The 26,106-nt window shown below is 39.8% G+C and overlaps 1 protein-coding gene and 1 long non-coding RNA gene across 13 annotated transcripts in view; one reads left to right on the forward strand and one right to left on the reverse strand.

Annotated features, from left to right (window-relative positions):
* ehbp1l1a (EH domain binding protein 1-like 1a) overlaps positions 1–24,397 on the forward strand; it is a 46,172-nt gene extending 21,775 nt beyond the window's left edge. For 3 of the 12 annotated variants that reach the window (XM_034856664.1, XM_034856667.1, XM_034856662.1), the window contains 19 exons: positions 1,089–1,538; positions 1,729–5,679; positions 5,769–5,834; positions 7,085–10,374; positions 10,468–10,522; positions 10,764–10,970; positions 11,237–11,824; positions 12,392–14,752; positions 14,981–15,074; positions 16,134–16,300; positions 16,408–16,456; positions 16,561–17,070; positions 17,172–17,223; positions 18,062–18,105; positions 18,206–18,317; positions 18,728–18,827; positions 19,073–19,146; positions 20,260–20,374; positions 21,429–24,397. In XM_034856664.1, coding sequence (XP_034712555.1) covers positions 1,089–1,538; positions 1,729–5,679; positions 5,769–5,834; positions 7,085–10,374; positions 10,468–10,522; positions 10,764–10,970; positions 11,237–11,824; positions 12,392–14,752; positions 14,981–15,074; positions 16,134–16,300; positions 16,408–16,456; positions 16,561–17,070; positions 17,172–17,223; positions 18,062–18,105; positions 18,206–18,317; positions 18,728–18,827; positions 19,073–19,146; positions 20,260–20,374; positions 21,429–21,522 — 12,379 coding nt within the window. In that variant the 3' untranslated portion in view covers positions 21,523–24,397. The remainder of the gene's footprint in view (positions 1–1,088; positions 1,539–1,728; positions 5,680–5,768; positions 5,835–7,084; positions 10,375–10,467; positions 10,523–10,763; positions 10,971–11,236; positions 11,825–12,391; positions 14,753–14,980; positions 15,075–16,133; positions 16,301–16,407; positions 16,457–16,560; positions 17,071–17,171; positions 17,224–18,061; positions 18,106–18,205; positions 18,318–18,727; positions 18,828–19,072; positions 19,147–20,259; positions 20,375–21,428) is intronic. The other 9 variants (XM_034856673.1, XM_034856672.1, XM_034856669.1 and 6 more) reach the window with 8 other exon arrangements.
* Positions 21,325–26,106, reverse strand: part of LOC117934915 — a 15,063-nt gene continuing 10,281 nt past the window's right edge. Inside the window, exon 3 of the long non-coding RNA XR_004654617.1 lies at positions 21,325–21,336. This is a non-coding gene — a long non-coding RNA (uncharacterized LOC117934915). The remainder of the gene's footprint in view (positions 21,337–26,106) is intronic.

Below are 26,106 nucleotides of genomic sequence, written 5' to 3' on the forward strand. Positions count from 1 at the left end.
ACTTGAAATTGTTTTGGAGATGTAACTTATTCCTTCTAGCAGTCAAAAACATCATGCAGCTTTAAAATAGACATTGTTTGCAGGGTCACTACAACATTAAGATGCCTAATGTAGCATGTTTTGGCATGCATTTGCAATTAACTGGTAAGGCTTAGAAGCTTTTTGCAGCTTTGGCTTTTAAAGATAGTTTTTGGGGCATATTAGGCCTTTATTTCCACAGGACAGATGAAGAGATAGGGGGAATGACATGCAGCAAAGGGCCGCAGGACAGAGTTGAAACTACGGCCGCTGCATCAAGGCATAAACCTCTATATATGTGCGCCTGCTCTACCAACTGAGCAGCTTTGGCTTTTGATACTTAATCTGACAAACAAAAACAATTCCCCCCCTTTTTGGCTAAAAAGTGCTTGTAGGCATGTTTAAAGTGATTCTAAGTTAAATAATAGAGAATTCTGCTTTGGTAAATTAAGAACTCTGTTGCACTCAATGGCAGAAACCGCTTTGCATAGTCAGATTTGCCAAAAATCTATTTAGATTTACTTGTGATGTTCCTTAAATATTTATTTGTTTTCACTATAATATCTGGTAAAGCAAGACCCTGGTGCCCTCTGTTGAGCAGTTTCTACTGTTTATAATCTTGTGGCTATGTTTTAGCAAAAAAATTGTTATCCTTCTGCTTGTTCAGCTGTGCATGATATTACCTAGCACGTGGGATTTTTAAAATAATTATTTTCCCATTGATATATAAACAAAAGCAACTTAGTCAAAGTCATGTTGATCGTGTGATCTGGCAGTGTTGTTTCAATGTATTACTTTAAAAGACTGCTGCTGCTTGGCAAGACCTGGTAATTTATGATCTATGATTTCTCACAAAACGCTTGTTTGTTTCATGACTTTGGTTTAAATCTTCTGTTGTACATTTCTGCTATTTATCATTTCTGGAGTTCCATGTCACATTGTTCACTTACTTGAATGCTGTTCAGTGGAATTCTGCAAAATATGGCCAGGGTATAGACAGCATTACTGCGGTGAAGACTTTCTTTCCGGCAGAACGGCATAACTCTGATTTTCATTTGTTTGTCCCTCAGACCTGAGAGCATGGCCTCATTTCTGCCCTGTAGCCCCAGAACAACTGTAGACCCAGGGCTAAAATATTTTGAGATGCCAAAAACAAAGATGGATCAAACAGAATCAAGGCCAACAAAGACATTCCCTAACATCCAGCCAACATATCCTCCCTTCACTTCTGCACCTAAGCAAAACCCTGATTTTCAAGATCAGTGCAGATCTGCTTCAGTCAAGGAGCTTGTGGTTAATCCAAGAAGTCACTTGTCCACAATGTCCATTCAGTTGGGAGATTTGATAGCACAACCAGGGCCTGTTCAACCTATACCTCTTTCTCCTACCAACCCCCAACCTACCTCCAGCTCACTCCAGGGACCTTTGTTGCACTTGCCTCAAATGGCTAGATTTGACACAAAACTGATAGGAAGGATAGGAGTGGCCCATAAAAAAGAAGCATTAACTATGGATTTGGGGTAAGTGTGGTGTGGTGCTCTATCTATTAAATCCCGATTATATGATCTCAAAAATACATCTAAATTCAATGTTATTAATTGCAATGCAAAATGAAATTATGATGATTAAAGATTAATTCAGACAATTTTGACAGCTTTCTAAAGCATGCCAGCCTTTTTGTTCTGACATATTTTTGGTATGCTTCTTTAGAAATGAGAGCGTGGCTTTCTCAGTGTCATCTTGTGTCAGAGACGCCGATTCTTCTTTTCCTACAATTGTGATGGACGAAACACCTGAAGCTCAGTCTGGAGAACAGCCCATTGCAAAAAACCTACAGTGGGAGAATCTTCAGAAAGACACTAAAAAAATAAGCCCTGCTGTTCCAATACCCATTTTGGTTAAGAAAACCATACCCAACATGACTGCCTCAGATAAAGTCAATTTAAGATTGGACACTGATTTTGAGTTTCTCACAGCACAGCCGGCCACAACAGACACGCTATCAAAGCAAAGAGAAACATTTAAAGTGGATTTTTCATTGTCTTCCACAAAACGCTTTGATGTGCATGGTTTGGACCCAGAACATTGTATAGAGAAAGGGAGAATTGAAAATGTGGCTTCTGTAGATGAAAGACTACAGTGTGAAAGAGATAGGAGAGTTGCACAGGAACTTGTGTTGCCAAGCTCTGAAGTTGGTATACAAAACAAGTGTGTTTACACATCTGAGGTGGAACGTTTTCCATTGAGTACAACAGGGATTGCTATTTCTCATTCACCATCTACTTCACAGCCTAAAGTTCCGATCAAAGAACCAGGGGGGGTGCCAAGAATGACTATGTCACATTCAAGCTGTCCACAATATTCCAAGACTCCTGGCATGCCATCTTTACATCAGTCTCAAGCTATAGCTTGGTTTAATGATAGAAGGTTATTGTTTCAGAAATTACCCAGCAACAGATATCATTTACTCTTGCATTCAGATTATGTTGGTTCCATTTCCGAGGGTAGTGCAGGAATTGCCGAAATGGTGGACTTAACACCCTCCTGCTCCAGGTGTGCCAGTATTCCTGGATTCCCATCTGCTTTGAAATGTGAGCCCAATATGACTTGTCTTTTACCTACATGTCCCAGAATTAGCAGGATTCCAGGATTAGCTTCTGCCGGATCAGTGACTGGATATGAAAAGAGTGTTTGGGACAGATGTTCTCTGTGGAAGAAACCATTGCAGATAAAAGAAGCATTTGCTTCATGCATGCAATGTGTTCAGAAAGAAGCTGTTAGTGATACTAATATGATTAAAGGAATGGTGGCCATGTTACCAACATGTTCTAGAAAGGCCAGTGTTCCAGGGTTTCCTTCTGCACCAATGCAGAAGGATTCAAATACAGTATGTATGGTGAGTCTTCTCCCTACATGCCCCAAACAGACAATGATTGAAGGTATGCCAGGTAGACAAATAGTTATGGCATATAAAGACAGTTGGCATATTTTGAGGAAATTAGTTTTAGATCGACCATTGAGAAGTAATCCTGTTCTGGTTCAGGAACAGTTACATGAGGGTAAAGAACATCTAAAACTTATGGTAAATATGTTACCATCTTGTCCGTGGAAGGAAACCATCCCTGGTTTTCCCTCTGTCCCAAGAAAAGAACCCAGTGTACCTGGTTTTTCATTTGCACTAAGCCAAGCTCATAGCATGGCAGACCTTTTGCCGACTTGCTCAAGAAAGACAAAAGTCATTGGTTTACCCTCTAAGGAGCCAGTTTGTGCTCACGGTGAGGGTTTAGATACAACCAGGCACATTTTGATGGAGATGCCTTTGAGTAAAGGGGAAATCTTGATTTCAGATAGTTACACAGGTGCTGCGCAGGATCAAGACAAAAGAGAAATGTATAGTTCAGTGGCAATGTTGCCCTCATGCCCTGTGAGAACTTGCCTTGAGGGTATGCCCACAATACCCCAGAAGCTGTTGCCAGGTATTGTCAGTCTTCTACCAGTATGCCCTAAACAGACACAAACTCCTGGTATGCAATCTCAAGATCAAAACAACGCAGAGAACAAAAATTGGCATGCCCTAAGGCAATTAATTACCAAGAGACCAGAAAAGAAAACACAAGCTTACATTTGTCAGTGGATACCGAAAGACAAAGAAAACCCTAATATGGTAGATATGTTGATAAGTTGTCCACAAAAAGCCAAAGTTTTTGGCTTACCGTCAGCTCCACGACAAGAACCCAATATGGTTAATGTAATGCCTTCATGCCCCATACATAGTATAATCCCTGGTTTGCCTTCAAAGACTAGACAAAAACTTTGTTTGTCCAGCTGCAATGAATGGTTTGCTTCTAAAAGCTTACAGTGCAAGAGCCCATTTATCAAAAAGGAAGTCCAGATTGTAAACGCAGTTTTGCGTTTTGATAAGAACACTGCTGAAAGTATGATTGCAATATTACCTTCTTGTGCTAAGAATGCTAGTATACCAGGGTTTCCCTCTGCCCTGACACCAACATTAGCAGATGGCCCAACTATGGTGAATTCATTGTTTAGTTGTACAAAGGAATCTAGAGTTCCTGGAATGCCACTTAGAGGCACAAGCAAACAATTAGTGTGGATAATGGAAAGTAAGTCGCTGCTAGTTCCTAGGGAGAAGTCTACAGTTAAATTACATTTACAGAATCTTAATGTGCTCTATTCTGATTGTGATATGATCAAAAATATGGTATCATTTTTGCCCTCCTGCCCACGGACAGCCTGTTTACCAGGCTTTCCATCAGTACCATGTCAGGTGTTGGTAGATATACCAAGTATGATCAATCTTATGCCTACTTCCCCAGTACATTCCAGAGTATGTGGAATACCCTCTAGATTCCACAGTGAGTCTTGTGAGTCAGAATGGAATGTAAACAGACGGCCAATATGTAAATGGCAATTAACAAACCCAGGAAGACTTTTAGTAATACATGACCAGAAGATGTATTTAAGAGAAAAGGCAGTGGCTGAAATTATGGTATCAATGTTGCCACCTTGTCCTAAACACTCATATATTCCTGGAATTCCCTCTAAGGCAGGAGAAAGACCAGTGGAAGCTGTGATGAAAGAGGCTCCGAGCATGTTAAAATCCTTAGCCACTTGCCCAGAAAACAGTAAAATTCCAGGGCTACCTGCAAAGTATAGTGCAAAAGCTTCTGATGGCTGGTATGTGGACAGGGATGAGGTTTGGAAAAAAACATTCAATAAAAGGTATGGCGTTGTTAACCGAGATTTTCTAGTTAAGGAAATGTCATGTAGGGAGAAAGAAGTAATGCTGAGTATGCTTCTATCATGTCCACAACAAGCCTTGAACCCTGGATTTCCTTCTGCGCCACGACCCCAAGCTGTTGATGCTAGTTTGAGAAAAAATCCAAACATGATACAGTTTCTGCAATGTTGCCCAAGACAGTCAAGTATAATTGGTTTCCCCTCCAGAGTGTCAATTATATCCCATTCTGAAGTACGAGGCTGGCCGGTGGGAAATACGCAAGACTGCTTCCCAATTTACCCAAAGTATAGTTCTTCTCACAACGATAAAGCATTGACAAGTCTTTCTGTTGAACATTCTTGTCCAAATTTTTATCTCAGTTCTCGTTTCACAGCAGTTCCACCGCCTGACATAGATCGGCTCCCGAATATGGTAAATATAGTGCCATCTTGCCCAAAGAAAGCCTCTGTTCTTGGGGTACCATCAACACATGTGCACCATTCAGAACAGGGGTGGCCAGGAACAAAAAGAATTGGAAAGGAAAGTGAAAACCTTAAAAGTCAAGGGCTGTCACTGGAAGAACATTCTCTTTGTCAGGTTTCTGTCAGTGAGAAATCCATGCAGATCATATTCCCAAGCCAAGATGTACCAGAGGATCTACAACAAAGAATAACAATTGAGTCATTGACCTGTCCTGTTGAGGCCATTGTCAAAGATTTACCATCGTCAAATTCTAAAATCCAAGTGGACCAGCGATCTTCTGTCGTTAATGGGATTGAGATGTTATCGGATGAGGCCAGTCCAAGCAGATTAGATCTTGACACAAAGAAAACTGTTCTGTGCTCAGTTTTGGAGAGACATAAAGATGAACGGGGCTTTTGGATACCAATTGAGGCTGAAGAAATAGCTGTTCTCGAAAAAGGGTGAGTGAGTTGGAGAGTGGAAGTTTGAGTTCTCTATGTGATGTTAGCGGGTTAGATTTGAAACAAATGCTTGTCAATTCTGTTTCTAGAAACTTGCATTGCAGAATGTGGCACTCCATTCCTGACATGCCATTGTTCTTGAGTGTTAGAAAGAGGTGGGTTGCCTTGGTTTGCACAGTGAGCAGTGATGCATTTCCACAATAATGCATTTGCTTTATCTCAACACCTTTTGACTGCACAATTTGCAATTGTTGTGTGTCATACATTCTGATGCTTTGAGTTATTGTTTTTTCACAAAAATTTTAGTTTTGTCCCGCTTGTACCTTGTCATTGTTTCCGCCCCTGTGGTCAAAAAGATATTCAAGAAACACAAATATAAATGTTTGAGAAGGTCAAAGAAGTAGAGACTGCTGTAGTCACTGTGCAGGGTCGTTTCATGCCCTTAGACAAGTCAAATAAAACATTAATAGATGTCATTAATACTACACGTAATGACAATGTGGATCAAAAGTGCATAGGTTAATACATGGGCTCTTTCTCATAATCAAATTGCATCACTAATGATAGTGAGCAAAATGGTTTGCTATTGAGCGTTCCAGCAGTGTAGCGTGACTAGGACTTTGTATATCTGTATAAACATATATATATATACATTTAGCTTTTAATTATTTTCCCTGAGCGCAGCTGAAAGGTACACTTTGATACACACACACGTGCCAATTACCACTTGGAGAAAGATTTACAAATCATATTTAAATATTTGAGTCTTCTGAACTGTGGCAGTTTTATTTTTCAAGTGTGAAATTTAAAGAAAAAAAAAACTTGATTTAGGGAAAACTGTCAATCTATGAACTTTATACCTATAGTAGACTCAATGGTGCATGTGTAAAGTGTGAGGAAAGGGGCACCGTAGGGCACCACATTGTGTTTATCCGGGCCTGATTAGAGGAATATACTTTGAGGAATACTTCTGTTGAATTATTGGATGTTTTTTCACACCGTAATAACCCTTGTTTTTTCTGCACTGGCTGTTTTAACTGTATTTAACCTAAGCAAATGTTGTGGCATGGTGTTTTTTGCAGTGCAGGTTTTTGGCTCTAGTGGTGGGTCGTTTTGATACAGGCTGTTTGGAATGAATAGCATTTGTTTAAATAGCATGCATGAGAGTAAAATACCTATTTTAAGAATGTTGAGTAGTTGTATCCAATTTTGCTATCATACTGTATGAAAAATAATTAATACCATACTGCGAAGACCTGATTACTTTCTCACTAATTGATTTAGGTACACTGTACCAGGCTTGCATTATATTGTAATGAAAGTATGTAGAATTACAATGTAGCTAATGGGATGGCATTAGGAACAGTAAAGGTTGAATATAACTTTGTATTTACCTTCTCTTTAGATATGAAAATATGGTTTCACTACAGCCATCATGCACAATTTTTGCTGGTGCAGAAGAACTTGCATCCCAAACCCAAATAAAGAATGCCAAGCAGGAGTTAAAGAAACATCCCACAAACAAGACCATAGTATGGGAGGATCTTCCAAAGGCCAATACAATAAACTATCCTACACAAAAGACTATAACATGGGAGGAGCTACCAAAGGTATCTACAGAGGTAACTAGAAGATCAGAGGAAGAAATGGAAGTGGTCGGTCTCCCTTCCATGATGTTAGACACTGGTGATGGAATAAAGACAAATACAGAAGATGGGAATGCGGATCTATTGCCAATGTGGCCAACGATTAGCACCCTATTTGAATTCACTGCTACTGCTAAACAAATAGACGAATGCCTACTGGACAGCAAGTCTACTTGTGATACTCCATCAAGGGATAATGAATTAGTGGATGAAAAGTCTTCCCCCCCTCGCGCACAATGTGTGCCATATCATGTGAAGCCTGACATTGTGTACAAACAGTGCACTTTCTTGGAATCTTGCCCAGGTGTGACAAACATTGCTGGCATGCCGTCGAAATTGCCCGTGAAAGAAAAACAGTGGTTTGTAGATCAAAAGCCAATCTGGGAGAAACAATCAAAAATTAAGGAAATATTACTGACGTATGCATCAAAGGATGATGAAAAGAACACGAAGGAAATGGTTTTACTGGTACCCTCTTGTCCCAAAGAGACCACAAATCCCGGTTGTCCAAGTTTATCCAATATACCTGGTTCACCATCTGTCCGGGAAGCCAATAACAGATTATTGTTATCTCAACAGGAACCACTTTTGGAGAAGAAAATAAAAACTGAACTTGTTGTCATGACAGTGTCACCAAAAGAGAAGGATGAAGTGAAAATTGGAGCTTTGGGACCACTTTGCCCAAAACATTCTTGCATAGCAGACATCTCAATTCCACAACCTACTGTAGCACTTCATGGATTAGATATGATCAGCCTTTTAAGCTCTTGCGCCAAAACCTCTTGTATTGAAGGTATTCCATCATTAATTGAACATTTTAACAAAATCTGGGATAGAGATTACACACCCTTAGGGATAAAACAGGTAAAAATCCACACAGTTATGATTGAAGAGCAACCTCACAATGATGACATGGGGGCCATGTCAGCTTTAGCCCCAACTTGTCCAAAACAAGCTTGTATTCCTGGATTTCCATCTGCTCTGGAACCTACAGTAAGCTATAATGCATTTAATAGGGTCAATCTCCTTCCATCCTGCCCGGTCACCTCAAGTATGGCTGGTTTTCCTTCAATGCAGAAAGCTGACGGCAAAGACTGGAACACTATTCATCAACCATTATGGGAGAAGGAAAATAAAAAAGAGTCTGTTTTACTACTGGACTATGTTAAAATTGACAAACACATGAAAGGAGTTGTGTCTCTTGCACCAAGTTGCCCAAGAGAATCACTCATCTCTGGCTGCCCCTCTTTACCAAAATCCAGAGGGATTATTGCTGTTGACAGGCAAAACATGGTCAGTCTTTTAAGCTCATGCTCCAAAGTGTCACAAATACCAGGATTTCCATCGTATCATAATTCAAATGAGTGGACAAAGAGCAGGGAATCTCTATTTGAACCAAGATTGAGAGACAAGCAGGTGTCATCAATTGACAGATGTCAAGGAGATAAGAGAGCAATGAAAGCAATGTTTTTTCTTGCACCATCCTGTCCAAAAGAGGCACGGACACCAGGATTTCCTTCTCATCCAAATCCTCTAACTGTGTATAGTGCACAGAATAATATCAGCCTTTTTACATTGTGCGCGCAAGTTTCCAAAATTCCTGGATTCCCATCAGTTGATGGGAATATGAGTGTAGGATGGGTAACAGAAAAGGGTTCATTGCTGAAGAGGCTACCAAAGAAGACAGTCATATTTGACACATCAAATGATAACAATAAGATAATGAAGAATATTGTTTCATGTGTACCATCCTGTCCTAAAGTGTCAAGTATCCCTGGTTTCCCATCTATTCCGAATCCCAAAATGGTGTATTATGGCCAAAATGTAGTCAACCTCCTTCCTTTGTGCCCCATAGTTTCTATCATACCTGGAATTCCATCGGTTGTAGGGCACAGGGAAGAGGGATGGGGTACTGAACTGGTTTCCCTGATGCACAGACCACCAAAGAACAATCAGTTTAGGATTAACAGCTTGCCAATTAACATACACAAATCAAGCAACATGCTTGCTTTAGTTCCTTCTTGCCCAAGAGCATCAAAGATTCCAGGCTACCCATCTGTCCCGCGATACAATATGCTAAGGATTGTACCTATTTGCCCCAAAGTATCCAGTCTCTGTGGATTTGCATCATTTGAAAGGGCCTCAAATTTCCAATGGCTTTTTAAAACTCCCACTTTGTGTGTGAAGCTAAAGGAAACTGTTTTTGTAATACACCTTCCAAATCAAGATGAAGAAACTGCAAAGACAATGTTTGCTTTAGCTCCATCTTGCCCTGAAGCATCTAGGGTCCCAGGGTTCCCTTCTGCACCTCAAACCAAATCCAAGATTGAACCCAATATGATACGTTTTGTAGCTTGCTGCTCCAGTGCTTCAAATCTCAAAGGATTTGCATCCATGACAACAATCCTAAGCACAGGGTGGATAAATGAAACAAAACCAATTTTAATAAAGCCTCAGGAGAAGAGGGCACACTTGAGTTTGTCACATGCTGGACATTACCAGCAATATTGCTACAACAAGAAAGGCATGGTGACATTAGTGACATCCTGCCCCAAAGAAGCTAGAGCATGTGGTTTTCCTTCTGCTCAAGTTGCAAACAGACCGCCAAACATGGTCAGCTTATACACATCTGCTCCATGTGTTTCATGTATCCCAGGTTTTCCATCAGCGAGGATGCTTAGCTCTGAATGTACTAATATACAAACTAGGACTACACACAAGTCCCTGTTAGAGAAGCTGCAGAATGAGAAGATTTGTGTAATCGCAAAGTTCCCAGCCAATGATGAACATGATCAAGATGAAATGAAGTACATGGTTGAATTGGCTCCATCATGTCCACATTTCACTCAAATCCCTGGGCTCCCCAGCATTTCACAATTGAATCCAACAGACATTGAAACAATGACTATTCCAGACCCTTGTTTTACTGAGAAGCATGCATCACAAGAATTGCATCATGCACAGTCAACTCAGTCAGATCTCAAAGACCCAAGAATGCCTGGTGTTCCCTCCACATCTATTCACCTCACCAGCATAGCACCTGCATATGGTGAGACATTCATAGTGTGAAGATTGAGTTCACATTCCCCTTTCTTTGTCTTGTTTCTTTACATGTATTTTACTATGTTTTCTTGTATGACAGAGGAGAAATTCAAAGGCAGTGCAAAGCAAAACATAGACTGTTGTGTAGATAACGGGTAAGTAGAAGAGCCTGGTGTTCTTGCATTGTTTGTTGTGAAACGGGTCAGTTGCCTAACTCAGACTGTTTGGATCAATAAACAGTAGTTTAAATAACTTGATTAACAAGTTAGTAACTTAATACAGTGAATGGTACATTTCAGCATCTCTGTGAAGGCTGTATTTCATTACATTTGTCATTGTGTTGCTGCCTGAGTTATGTGGATCATGCCTTAAACTGCTTTGTTTCTGGGTCCTCAGCAAATCACATATAGAGAAGATAGTAGCGGAGAAAGCTCTAACGGGCCAGAAACCATTGGACACATCAGAGCCAGTAAGAGTCTTGGGTTGGGAAGTTTTGGAGGCAGAGGGAACAATTAAAGAAAAAAAGGCAAAATCCTCTTTGTCTGCAAAAGAGGAAGATGCATCAGGATTAGTACATGCTATTGTGGGTGTTTTCCATAAAGGGTAAGTGTAAGACTGGTCTGAAACTAATAGTTTGAAGCATGCAACATAGGGTGCGTTGATTATTTTTAACCCTGAATGGAGATATTTCATGATCCGCTTTATCATACATCAAGCTCATTTTGTTTTAAAATATATATTTTGACATTTTAAAGTTTGGGGTAAAGTAAAAACTGGACTGCATTTGCATGGATTCTTTTTACTTTCTCCAATACTGACTCTATAGTTAGCTTCATGTTATTGAAACCATTGTTTTTGCATGGTTCCAGGTTACACTCACTCACTACGTTATCCATGTCTCACAGTTATGAAACAGTAGCATCCATGTTGGGGCCGTCTAGCTCTACTTTAGCTGAGGTGGAGCACCAACCCAAGGCTGCCTTTTCTATGGATCTGAAAGACCAGACACTGACCCCTTCAGATAAGTTTACAACACATTTAGCAGATAACGCTACTACCATACAGAAGATAGAGGGACAGTTTGATGAAATTCAAACCAAGCATAACATTGAATTTCCATTAAATGCTGAGCATTACACGTGGGACTTGTTAGGTGATCCATCAGCGTCTCCATCACCAACTACCAAAAGGGATGATGGGCTTTTGGTTTGTGCAAGCATGAAGAAATGGCCACCGCTGACAGAGGCAGATATCACTGAAATATCAAAGGAAGATAGTGAACAAGTAACGGAACAAAAGGCTTCTCTTGATCAATGGCTCACAAAGGAGAGGCCACTCACAGGGCAGGATCCTGTTCAAACATCAGTATACATTGAAAGTTTATTAACAAGGCACCAGACTTTGACGGAACAGGATGAGGGTAGAACTGTGTCAACTTCTTTACAGCTTGATAATGGGTGAGTGCGGGTGGACAAGAACCCTGTTAAGTGTTTGGTTGCACGGTGTGATAGTGTACATGTTCTGCATTTTTGGCAATAACATATTTCTTGTTCTGAGTGCTTACTACTCAGAAAATTGTGATGGTCAGTTATTTTGTAATGGCTGTAAAGATTTAAATTGTGATGTGGAATGGTAATGTTGCTTTTAATAACATTATATATGGTGTTGTAAACTTAAGGCAACTTTGTCTTTATGTCTTGATTTGATTTGTTTGTTTAATGTCTGCAACCGTGTTAATTGTGCTGCTGCCTGTCTTGGCCAGGACACTCTTGAACAAGAGATTTTTAATCTAAACCTGGTTAAATAAAGGTTTTTGTTGGACGCTCTGTGTTTTAATGACAGTTCATGTAGACAAGGAGAGCAAAAATAAGTGATTGACTTTTGTTTTACAATGTGCCATAAGATTTGTTTGCTGTCTTTTTTTGGTTGAGCAGATTAATTGGTTGGAGATGGGGTGCATGGTACAACTATATGACAGAATAAAGAACGGCAAATTCTGAAGCTTGTCCTTTCTTTTCCTTAAGCCACCAACAAACAAACATAGGAGACATTTCTGCCGCTACCGTGGAGCCTACCACAAATGAATCACTGCCAGATGCCAATGTACATGGAGAGATACTCATGGACAAACCCTCAGACCCACAAGCAGATATTACTGTCCCTCAGCGAGGTAGAAAGCCCAGGAGAAAAGTTCCAGAACCTCAACAGAAAGGGTGTGATAATGAAAAAGAAACTGTTCCATCACGACCTCTCAGAAGGAAGGATAGTTTAAGTCCAGACTACAAACAAAAATCTGATGGTTTGTCAGTCAAGCCCCTCCCTGAAGTTGTTTCAGTCCAGTGTGTTAAAAAAGATTCTACTGGTGAGATACAACCTGCCACTGCCCCATCTTCTGGCATAAAACAAGACAGTAGTGTTCCTCTTGGTGTACCTCAGAATGATCATGCCCAAGAAAGTGTTAGTGATCATGTAACACCATGCACAGGTGACCATAGACAAACAAGTGAAGTTGTGCAAATATCCATTGATGTTGTTGCGCCTCCTCGTGTGAAAAGAAGAGATGGCTGTTTGCCACCTGAAACTCCACAGAAAACTGCCCCTTGCAAGCCTCTGAGGAGAAAAGACAGCAACACCAAACATACATCTGTTACAAAAACTAATGGCCAACAAGATTTGAAAGTCAGTTCTCCTTTAAAAATTACAGATCCTGTTCCTCCTCAGCCTTGCGAGAGAAGCTCTGATGTCTCAGGTGCTCTGGAACCTTTACAGAGCCTTGATATACCCGGTCAAACAACTACTGAAATTATCCCTTCACAGCCTATTGGAAGAAAAGACCAAACAACCAAACAACACTCTCAGGAAACAGATGTGCGAAGTGCTTCTCGACAGGCAGACGCAGAACTGGTCTGCTCAAAAGACACTGAGCAAACCTCTTGTACACCAAAATACCTCAAGAAAGACACTGATACATCTGTCCAGGCCTCTTCTCACTTAATTCGAACCTCGAAAAAAAAGGGAATTGAGAGCATTACCCTAAAGCCAAAATCAAAAATGTTTACTGTTGAGCAAACTGCTTCTCTCTCAATCATTAAGAAGATACGTCTTCCACAACGTGGCAACAAATTGTCGTCAAGCAAATTTGACAACATTGACATTGACAGGGAATGTGTAAAAGCAGTCCAGATTGTCAGCACTGGTGTGGAAGAAATAAAGCAGCTTAGTATAGTTGGTGACACATCTGTTGATACAATCAACATTACATCTTCTAAGAAATCAGAGCAAGCATCAGAGATAGCAGAAGCAAAGAAAGACAAACAAACAATTTTTCATATGCCAAAGCCCCGTATGAAGAAACGTCTTAGTGGCTCGTTCCCAGAAGATGTTACAGCTATAGAGACCCCATCTAAGGCTACCCATGGAGAAGAGGCACAGGAATCGAGGCAAGGTGGTTCATCTATTTCCCCAACAACTAAAGAATTGCCAAAGAAGCAACACAGCAAAGACTCCCCCCCTCTTTCTCTGGGTAATCAACCTTCTGCATCTACAGAAGAGGTGGTACCTGTAAAATTGAGGAGAAACATATTGACTATTGACAGCAGTGTTCAAGTAGAGGATGGGCATATTTCAGAGCAGACACCAGGAGTTTCAAGCTTGCCTGTACCAAAACCAAGAGCAAAGAAGCGTCTTAGTGGTTTGTTCCCAGATGACATCATTTCGTCTCCGTGCCTGCCAGACACAGTTACTGACACCATTGGTCATGAATCAGTCCAACAGATTGAACAGTCAAGCTTGCCTTTTCCATTGCCACGGTCCAAGAAACGTCTCAGTGCCACTTATTCAGAAAGCACACCACCTGTAGAAAATGTATTCCCCCAAGAGATGGAATTATTTCAGAGAAACCCAGAGGCTACATCTGGCATGAGCAAGGAAACTAAGGAAGACTCAACATCTCTGGATTCAAGTGTAATCTTTGAAGGAGGTTTTGTTACTATCCAAGGAGAAGATGTTGTTGCGTCAGAGTTGGAACAGGAAGTGCTAGAAGCAATGGAAGAAGAGGAATTTCCTCAGGCAGACTCTGTAGAAGATAATGAGAAGGCGCTGGAAGAAATCATGAAAGGCTGGACCTTTACAGAAAAACCTATTGTCACAGGTGACTCAGAGAAGTCTGCAGAGGTAGTGTCTGAGCAAGCTGACATTGAAAAAGTCCTGGAAGCAGAGGTTGCTAGGTCCCCTGTTGCATCGTCTCAGGATGACTGGCTGCATGTAGAGGATGACAAAGACAGTGAACCAATGGAATTAAACTCAATGAAGGAAATGAGGGATGAAGAGTTGGACTTTGGCTTTGTATCTGTAGATGTAGATGCTGGTTGTTTAGAGGATGAAAGGTAAGATTAGTCAGTATACATTAAGGTGTGGGGGGTGAACTCGTAGATGACTAACTCTCTACACAATAGAAATTCTAACGACCTTGTATTTTTTCATTATCATAACCTACACCATAACATGCATACAGAATCATTAATAATCTTTCTTCTGATGTTCATGACAATGTTTTCAGAGATGTTGTTAAATGTATTTCTCATTTTGCTTTATTTTTTTGTTTGTCTTTCCAGGCAAAAAAATAATTCACAAGTTGCTGGGCTCCACCAAGCCAATGAACCATTAACACCTCATAAAACATCTGCAGATGGGACTGTCTCTCTGGAAGTATGTTAAAGCTGCATTTAACTGCAAACTATGTTATCAACAGCCTAATTGTCCAAACAGCAGTCAGACACAGTTAGAGTCTAGCTGGTGAGGAAAGTGGAAAGTGTAGTTAATATTGGACTTACATTGATCAGGTGGACAGAAACACAACTCCAAATCAATACTAACATCGCCCTGTGTCTACTAGATCTGTTAATTGGCAATAATGCTATTTTCTATGTCAAATATTTTGGGACGGAGCACGTTATAGTAGCTTGGGGAGGCTTTTTGTAATTGTTTTGTAATGAAGGCACCTTGCGTTTTCCCGCTGTATGTGCATTGCGTTTGTGCAGAAGCACCCTAAACACCTCGAGTTAAAAAAACATCAGCACAGAGCAGAAATAGCAACCAACTCCAATAACTACCTTAACTTAATACCATTGATAATGTATATATGTATGTCATATATTCCGATATAATTTCTGACTCACTCTATGTACTGTAGTGCAGTGGTCTTCAATGTTTTTTAAGCCTGAACTGAGAGAAAGATAGAGTAGGGACCCCCTACTGCATATATTGTATAAAATTAAGTTACATAATAAACTGGGCCTACAGTACCATGTAGGGCAGCTTAAAGCCTTATATACAGTACATACCTATTTTGCACATTATACTGAGCTATTAAAATAGCCTAATAAATGATGGTGTGATAAATAAAAAATAAAATAAATCATGTTTTAATGTTAAACATACTGTACATATAGCACAGTGACTCCTTAGGATCAACTGTATCTGTGGATGGCCCTAGTGACTACATACATATAGGCCAGTAAGCATATCGTCAGTGGGGAGTTATATTTGCTAAAAATATGTCAGATTCATGTTAAGACTTTTTTAATTTTTGAAAAACTTCATAATACAACATAACACAAAAATTAACAATACTTTGGAAGCCCCCCTGCATTGACTTTGACGACACCCTGGGGGTCCTTGACCCCCTGTTGAAGATCTATTAAATTGTATTAAACATAATTTTTATTATAATCATCTCCCAATATTGTCATTGTGTGTGTGTTTCAGAGCTTTTCGCCCAGTCCCAGCTTAGTGACATCCAGTCAGTCTCTACTGGACTGGTGTCAAGAAGTCACACAGGGTCACAAGGGAGTGAAGATAACCAACTTCAGCACCTCCTGGAGGAACGGCCTTGCTTTTTGTGCCATCTTACATCACTTTCAACCAGAAAAGATGTAGGAAACAGTTTAAACTAGATGGTCTACAGACCAAAAAGGCATATATTTGTCTTTATTCATACACTGTATTATTTGTTTATTTTGTCTTCTTGTTCTTTGTGTAGTAATTTTGAAATGCTGGACCCGTATGACATCAAGCACAACAACAAAAAGGTGATTGTCTATGTATGATTAAATTACCAACATAGCATAACTGTAACTTTTTTCATGAGTTGGTTAATAATTTCTAAGCTGATCTATTTTTCTGCAAATTGCAGGCGTTTGATGGCTTTGCCGAACTTGGCATTTCCAGACTGATGGAGCCTTCAGACATGGTCATGCTAGCAGTCCCTGATCGCCTCATTGTCATGACCTACCTGAACCAGATCCGCACCCATTTCACGGGCCAGCAGCTCAGGCTGCTTCACATAGAGAGGGATAGCAGCGAGTCCAGCTATGCAGTAGCAGGGGACCGGGAGAGCCAAGAGGACCCTCAGGAAACTGTTCGTTACTGCGCCCAGAGGCTTCAGGAGGAGGGTTTAAGTCTAGAAAGTAATGGGAATACAGGCACAGCTGAGTCGGACAGTAAAACCAAGGATGTTGTTCCACCTCCTAGAACCAAATGGCTGCAGGTTGCTGGGTCAAGTGGGGCTCAGTTACCAGTGGCACCACCAAGGACTCATTTTCTGTCCAAGACTGGTTTCTCTCATGTGAAAGACGCTGATCTGGTCAAGAAGCGTAGGTCACAGCGGAGGAGTGGGTCAGTAGAAGAAGGAGACATATCGGTGGTATGGTACCTTATTTCCTTATAAATGTATCCCTTAAATTTCTTCATTACATTTTCTCTCTTTACTTATCTTTGATATATGTGCAACTTTTTTGTCTGCAGGTTGTTGCAGGGCAGGATGACAGTGTAATTACCCGGAGAAAGTCAGACACTGGTTAGTACTTCTGAAGAACATCTGTTACATACATATATATATAATATAGCCACACACCTTTATTGATCCCCAGCGGGAACATTTGGTTGTTGCATCCTTACAAATGAACCAATAATGTAAATACAGATAAGTACTAAAAGTAAATACAATTAGAATAAACTAATACACAGTATTTATGTGTTGACCTTAAGTAAGGAGGCAGACTGTTTTTTAATAATGCCTCCGATTTATGTCACAAATGACCATCGTGACATTTGAAGGAAATACAGGGGAATACAGCTTTATCCCCCTGTATTTCCTGACATTATTACTGTCAACTGACTAGATGGATTGATGGCTTCCCTGGTGTTCAACATAAGCAACACCATTCTTCCTCATTAGGATGGCAACAGAGACAATGAGGGAATAAAACCATCTGGCCATCTTAATTTGGCTGCAATTTGTAATATACTGTTAAAGTAGGGGGCCTATTGTTTTTGGGAATATTTTAATAATTAGGTGCTCCCTGAGTTTTATTGGGTAAGTGGTCTGAAAAAGTTTGGGAAACGTTGGTTATAATGCAAAAGTTAATGTAACATGTTGACACAATATAGTATAATACTGAACATTAGTATTGTGGAGGATATGAGGCATAGTATAAGGTGCAGTAGTGTAGTGACATAAGAACAACATTACATAGTATAGTACTACAATAAAACAAAGTGCATAAGATTAGTATGATACAGCAATGTAAAATATATATCTATTGTTGACCTAATTTGGACATGGTGATTAGGAATGTTATTGTTGAAAACAAAGTAGTCAAGCACTGCTTTATTCATTAATGTTTTTCTCACAGAGAGAACAGAGGCTGTGGCTGAGGAGAGAAGACCAGAAGGCCAGGTCAGTAACCATTTGTTTCATTGTTGGGTTGAAAACCTGGAACTGTCCCTAACTGTCTGGAGGTAACAATATTAATACCCAATGCTAATTATCTACCCAGGACCCCAACCAGTATGTGCTGAGTCAGATGGAAGCCCTGGAGGCAGAACAAAATCATATTGATAACCGAGCAGGTGTGGTGGAGAGGAAACTTAGACAACTACTGGAAACAGGTAAGCTAACCTGAATACAGATGGGTGCAAAATAAATGAAAATAAAGGAATGTATGGGTTACAATGTCCTATTTTGAGGTAAGACAGTACAATTATTACATTTAAGGAAGAAATTTAAAGCAATCATTAGTAATTTGAAGGCACCAATTACTCATTCTGAGCTAGAGGATAAGATACATGATGCATGTAATGTGCCAATCTTCCATCATTACAATATCCAGCCCCAGATATACTGCACATACGCACATTGAAACAACTGTGGTATAGACTAATTATAAACTTCGGTTTTAGTGTTTGCAGTTCTGATCTTATTTGTAATTCACCGTGAATCTCCATTATCCCAATTTAGGAACTAAAGAGCAGGACTATACCTTACAGAGGAGTCATAGTAATGTGATTTTCTGCCGCAGGCAGTGACAAAGTGGAGGAGGAGCGGTTGATTCAGGAATGGTTTACGCTGGTCAACAAGAAGAATGCTTTAATCAGGAGGCAGGACCATCTGCAGCTGCTGTAAGACATCCACGATAAACACTGCTGGAAACATGAACATGAAGTGTAGAATTGACAGTATAGTATTCACAATTGAAAAAAACATTCTCACCACAAGGTCCATTTAGTTGCAGTTCTGGAACTTTTGATCATTACAGAGGAAATTGTGCAGTTGTTGAATTGAATTGTAGAAATTGTTCATATTCAGTACTAAAGCCAGACACCAGGGGGCCATTGTGTTGTAATACATCTCTTGTGATTGACAGGCTGGAGGAACAAGACTTGGAAAGAAAATTTGAGCTTTTAAACAAAGAGCTGAGGGACATGATGGCTCTTGAAGGTACGCTCTTATTGCTAAACATACATCAGTTAATACCACTCCAGAACATTGTCCATAACAGGGCGACACCAAACACTGTGGTCGATACTCATAATGTTGACCTGTACACGTCTTGACCTTCGGACTCATTGCATAGAATTAAAACAAAAAAAAACTTTCCTTGTAAGTCTGTGTGGGAGTTCCTTTACACAATGTGTGTGCCTACAACTCTGTTGGATGACAAAGTTCACACATAGAACTTCTCCTTTAACAAACAGGGTGACAGGCAACCTTCTGGGAATGGAGATCGGAGCTTCTTAGCTTTGTTAAAGGAACACGCCGACCTATTGGGACTTTAGCTTATTCACCATATCCCCCAGAGTTAGAAAAGTCCAAGCATACCCCTCTCATCTCCGTGCATGCCGTAACTCTGTCTGATGCACCCACAGTTTAATATGCATATGGACTGGTTTATGTGCAGGGTTATATGAGGCTTTTTAAATGCACGAGATAAAGAAAAGGGGATCCACTCATCCTTAGCACCACTAGAGGTCTAAAGCCCCAATGGGAACCTTTTCTTTATCTTTAGGACCCTACCTATGAAGGTTTTCTAGGGGCCTGAGTTTTTAACTAAGACAATGGTTATAAAACCTTTTCACGTGAAGGAACCCTAAGCTGTTATAGATTGGACCCCCATTTGGTTAAGATTTTGTCCCAGGGTCCATCATCTGATAGAATTTTTGCTCGTATGTCTTATTACCGAAAGCGTATTCACCCATGACCAAAATAGTTATACATTCTGTCATTGTTACTTATAGATGGAATTATAATAAAACTTTAGGAAAAAAAAATGGTTCCCCTTTTTGCTTTGGACCTCCTCCCCCACATTGGGCACAGGTCGGAGTGTAAATGTGAATTAAGTTTTTGTTATCAGATGGGTGTTGTAAGTGCAATACAAAAAGTGTCCTCCCAGGATGGATACATAATCCCAATAAATAATTATGATGTCAGTAATAAGCTGAACTGCGGTCGTACTCTCTATCCTTTTAAATGTATCTTTTCCAGAAAGTTGTTACTCTCCTCACTCTCACTCACTCTTATCCTATGTTCTACTCTGCTGTTTTTGTGCTGCAGAGTGGCAGAAGACTCAGGCCCATAAACAAAGGGAGCAGCTGCTTCTTCAGGAGCTGGTTTCACTGGTCAACCAGAGAGACCAACTGGTCCACAACATCGATGCCAAAGAGAGAGGGTGAGCCATTCTTACTGGGCTGTATGAAGGGTTAATAACGTCTTTCAGGCTGTTCTCATGGATCATTCTTAAGAAAAGAAAAGCCAAGCAAAGTAAAGCACTGTAATTGGTTTTATATTCTATGTATTTATTGCTGAATGCACCACATTGACTGCTGCTCTACAAGAGTGGCGGGATCCGCGTAGGGCGGCGGTTGGCGTGGATGGGTGGGTTTAAAAACACAGGGCTTTTAAGCGTTGGAGCGGCGTGGATTCCTGGAAGAAGTTAAGGGCGAAACTCAAGACTTTCACCTAGGAAACGAGTGTTTGTGTCCCAGCAGTACTACTTGAGGGGTGGTGTTTAACCCAAACCACTAGTCATAAACCATTGCCACACCCTGCCACCTTTTGTCCCCCTAATTTAACTGTTAAGACCGCTAAACTTAACTGTCATGTGACCAGTTGTAACATAAAGATGTCGCCATAAGTTCTTAACTTACTTAATAAGGATGCACAAGTTTCTTTTTCTGTCTCTCCGGCTGTGGGTGGGGACATGATACAGCTGTTGCATCTGTCTACATGTAAACACATTGCACTTATGATAAACCTTATGCAGCGGTTTGTTTTAGTTTAGTTTATCATAAGGATCCCCATTAGCTGATGCCTAGACGACCAGCTAGTCTTCGTGGGGCCCAAAACATTAAATCAGACAATATTAAAACATGTCATGACACATACTGGAAAATAAAATAAACACAACCATATCTAAGTATAAAACAAAATAACAAGGAAACAAAGCAGGAAAGCCCAAGACAAAATATATCTTTAAAACAAAATAAAGCAACATTAGATTACATTACATAGATAACATCAAGGCAGCACCCAAAAACAAATATTCAACAACAACAAAATAAATAAAATTATAAAAATTCAGTCAGGCAAAGCAGTACTGTGGCTGAAAGAATCCATTGTAGTCCATAAGTGCTCCGTCAGACAGTATGTGTGAGATGGACGGACACCTGAAAGACATCCTGTGTTGACAGCCTGTGACTCTCCTCCTGTGTCCCTGTCCTCAGAGCTCTGGAGGAGGACGAGCGTCTGGAGCGAGGCCTGGAGCAGCGCAGGAGGAAGTATTCTGTACAGCAGAAAGAGAAGTGTGTGATGCAGTGATTCCGTCCACCTCCAGCCACCAAAAATGCTGAGTCACCTACGTGAAAGAAAGTGGGTCATTACAAAACAAAAACAAAGAATGGGACAATCGTTTTTGGTCATTTGTCACTTTCTGTCAGACTGATTGGTGTGGTTTGAAGTCGGCAGTAAGGGGACAGCTGACCCGAGGAGGGTAGTTCTGAACCAATTTGGGTATTTCCGATGGAGACTCAGATGGCCCAAAACCTTAGTGAGGCTCCGCTATGTTAAAGCTCTGAATCAACTTTTGTTTTGGTTTGCTTTCCCCCTATTTTGAGCATCATAAAATGTAGCGCTAGGCTCCATTGAATTACCAAAGATCAATGTAATTGAAGTAGAAAGCATACAGTATATCGTGTAAGTTCCACCAAACCTTACAGGATGTTCAGCACCTACGGAGCAGAAGGCATCGGTGGCTCAGAGAGAGCAGTTTGGACGGTTAACTTTGCAGTTTCTGTTCTGTGTTTTTAGGTTCTATTGTTACAGACCCGTGAATGTAATAGTGTGTTTGATTGAAAGTGTGTGTGTCGGAATAAGCTGCCATTAAAAAGGAGAGTAGGTTTGACCAGTATCACAGCGATACTGACATGTTGGGATTGGACCGGCTGATAACTAACATAAAGGTTAGGATTTAGTGTTTCCTGTTGACTGTTACTCATAGCAGGGAAGATAAGATTGACTTCATTAATCCCACACTGAGTAAATTCCTGTGTTACGGCAGCTCAAAAATAATTTCTTTTACACACATCAGAATAACACAAATACACATTAAGTAGACATAGGAGAAAAATATGTACATAAAGAAAAAATATAAAATAAAAAGACAGTACTTAAACACAGATGTACAGATGAGTAATGTGCGGATGAATAGAAATGACATATTGCACAGTTGGAGGTAACACAGAGTAATAAATAAATAAATACACGCATTGCAGAATATTGTCCAGGGATGACTCATATTGGAGAAACAGCTAGCAGTGTTCTATTACCATCTTTAACACATTACATTAGCATGTATTAAAGAGTCTGACTGCTGCTGGGATGAAGGCCCTTGGGTAGCGCTCATCTTGCACTGATGGTGCAGCAGTCTGCTGCTGAAGGAGCCGCTCAGGGAACTTACAGTCTCATGAAGGGGTTGAGAGGTGTTGCCCATGATTGATGCAAGCCTCGCTAACATCCTCCTCTCCCCCACCTCCTCTATGGTGTCCATGGCAGGGGGAGAGCAGGAAGACATCTTTTGTCAGTTTTTATTGTAACCGTGACATGACCAATGTGTTCATGGGTTCATGTGTCTGCTGTCTGACCTGGGTAAGGTTTGGTTAAGTGTATGCGTGGTTAGGCTTAAGGATTGGTGTTGGTATGGGATGAACTAGGACTTATGGTTATGGAATGACCTCGGTCATGGTTAAAGCTAATGATCACGTACAACAGTGTGTACTAGGGCTGCACGATGTGAGGAAAGTATGCCAGATGCAATAATGTTGTAGAATATCGTGATAAGGATGTTACCCGCGATACATAAACAGATATTAAAATGTACTCAGTTCTGCATTTCTACTTCAACAATGCAACAACTTGCTAGGTGAATTTAAAACAAATGAAAGGGAATCATTTCCAGCTGTCTGTCATGGACGAATTGAACATTGAATTGAATATAAAACGCAGCACTAAAAGACGAATGCCCGTTTTCTATCAATACTTTCTTTCAACTAGAACATGTCTGATATGTTGCAGACTCTTGCAATGTTTTTTTTTTTGCACCAGTTGATTTTGCGATGACGTTAAAAAAACAATGTGTTGTACAGCCCTAGTATGTACAACAACAATAAATATTGGTCTAGCCCTAGAGGAAAACATACAACTAGTCACCACAGATGCCTTACTGGAGGATTTAAGTTTTAAGTGCCCATGTTTTAGTGTTTTAGAGGTTTTTACCCCATGGTTTCCTACTCGTACTGGGTTTTTAGTTTTGCCCTCCCCTTGTGTTTGGATACTTTTGTTGCTGACGTAGCTATTTGGAAAAGAGAGATCTAATGCAGTCTGGTTTTGGTTTTTTAGATGTTGAAATGTTTACATCATATTGTATGATGGGATGTAGGTTGCAAATGGAATGCACAATGAGGAAAGCAGCCATGGAACATATCTTCAAATAACTTATTGGATTCATTTTCTTTTAAGGATTTACTATTTATTATCAAGACATATCCACTAGAGAAGCTGCCACACAGATATGTATGTGTTTTAACTAATGCTTATCACCCTCATTATTGCAGCATTTTACTTCCATCTGTGTATAAAACGTTCGTACAGTACAGTAACATTCATGTGTACACTAAAACAGATTATTCATGACAGTGACATAGGAATATTTCTATAATTGTTCTATGTGGGATTTTTATTTTGACACTGATTTGGAAAATGTTTCTGATAAAGTTTAAGGGTGACTCCAGTCTTTTATTTTTTTTCTATTCAAGCAATTGGAAATACTTTTACATTATGCAAAATGTATTTGTTTCTATCAAAGGGGAAGATGTGAATGTTTCTTCATAATAAAGCCAAATCTTTGTTAGCACAATACAAACACTTGCTTAAAGTGAATTAGCGCTTCCACATCTTCCAGGGAAACTTGCCGCTTGTTTTTGCACTGAAAAGAGATGTTCTGTAACAGAGACATGTTGGCCTGAGAGGTTTTATTTTGTGTTGAAAAGTTTGCAGTTCTCATGTTGCCATAACTGCTGGTTGTTGTGTGAATTAGTTACATCCTGTCTAAATGATTGATGTGTGTTTTATTTGTGGTTTTTATGTTACATTTGCACTATTTGTAAAGTTTGAAAAATACAAAAGATTTGAATGCCTTTACACATCTCATGCAGTTTCATTTAATACTGTCTAAAAATAATTAAATCTGTTGCATGATATTGGTATCAGTGTGTATCCATAAAGGCTTTGTTCAGAATGGGCTTTCGGAGGTTGGAGTTGGTCTCTTCAAAGCTGCAGTGCGTAACTTTTTGTTAATAATGAATGTCCGTTAGATTCAAGCCATTTCCCTGGGGGCTTGAGTCATGTGGACGGCACCAACAGTTTTGTTGTTATTACTTAGAATTCCTCATGGGGGAGATAGATGGTGTGCACACACTCTACCCTAGCACTGCATCACATGGTCAGTCCATACCAGAGCTTTGTAATCACTTCTTAACTATCACAGATAGTTAACTCTTTAAATTTCTGTGAGTGATTGTTTTGTATGTGAGATATATGTGTGTATATGTGTTTGTTGTGTAATGGTTGTCTAAGCTACTGGAGGCCTAAAATTCCTCTCAGGAGGAATAAAGTATCTATCTATCTATCTATCTATCTATCTATCTATCTATCAAACTTTATACAAGACATGTTGAAATCAGGAAAAGAGGGAAACCACGCACATTTGTGAACTGATAAATCCAAATGAATACAGTTTTGAGTTACTCCTAAAGTAAATTAACAGAAGTAAGAAATCTTAAATGCAATAATGTAAAATACCGTCTCTTAACTTGAGTTAAGTTTACACATGTAAAAATTCTCAAAGCCAATTAAGTTGAATTGTCAAATTGACAAAACAATATTATAGGTTGAATTCCAAAGAATCCATGTTTCCGTGCGCTCTTAGTAAAGTCTAAAATATCAATATCAAAATTATTTTGGGCTTTGAAATGTCTTCAAGTCTTAAAAAATTTAAAGATCAGGAAATTAAAAATAAATGCCAGAGTGAATCAACATAGTCCTGAACTCAACATTTGTTCCTTTTTTTTCACTTGATGACATTTGCTGCTGGAAGTTAAGAATCTGTAATCTTTTCTGAAGCTCTTCTACAACGCTTTTGCAAAGTGTCCGTGTTTTTTTTTTTTTTAACGTGGGTGAATAATTCTTTATAAAAATGAATGGCAAAAAAACAAAAACATCAGCATTTCTAAAGAGAGTAATAATAGAAAGTGGAAGTGAGAAAATCTTGCCCAACACTGGACAGGGAGGAAGTGTGGACGATACAGAAGACTATCTTAGATCACTTTAAATCGGTTGCACCAACCATAGCTAAACTGAATAAAATCGCAGCTTGTCAGAACATGTTATTGCGTTCAAATTTAGCCAAACCTGTCTCAGTCGTCTCGTAGCCTGGTAATGAAAACGCTTTTAATTAAAAAACAAACTGCTTCACTAATGCATGTCAACTTGACTGAAGGAGCCTATGAAGCTCTGCACAGCTTAACTGACCCAAAATAAAAAATGGATTATTACAGCTGCAAAGCTTTCAAGGTACTTAACGGAAGGGGAGCAAGAAGGCAAAATTGAAAAGTGTAAACACATGTGTTTGCATATTTATATATAATTCTATTTATTAAGGCAGCAACCACTGATTATTATTAGCCTCTCTTTCTCTCTCTCTCCGGGGAGTATCCCATTATAAAGCCTAGTTCAGCCTCTCTCTCTCTCTCTCTCTCGCTCTCCCTCTCTCCGGGTATTATCAGATACTAAAGCCTAGTTCAGCCCCTCTCTCTCTCTCTCTCTCTCTCTCTCTTTCTCTCTCTCTCT

This window comes from Etheostoma cragini, chromosome 19, assembly GCF_013103735.1.
Source record: "Etheostoma cragini isolate CJK2018 chromosome 19, CSU_Ecrag_1.0, whole genome shotgun sequence".
In the NCBI taxonomy this organism is placed as follows: Eukaryota; Metazoa; Chordata; class Actinopteri; order Perciformes; family Percidae; genus Etheostoma; species Etheostoma cragini.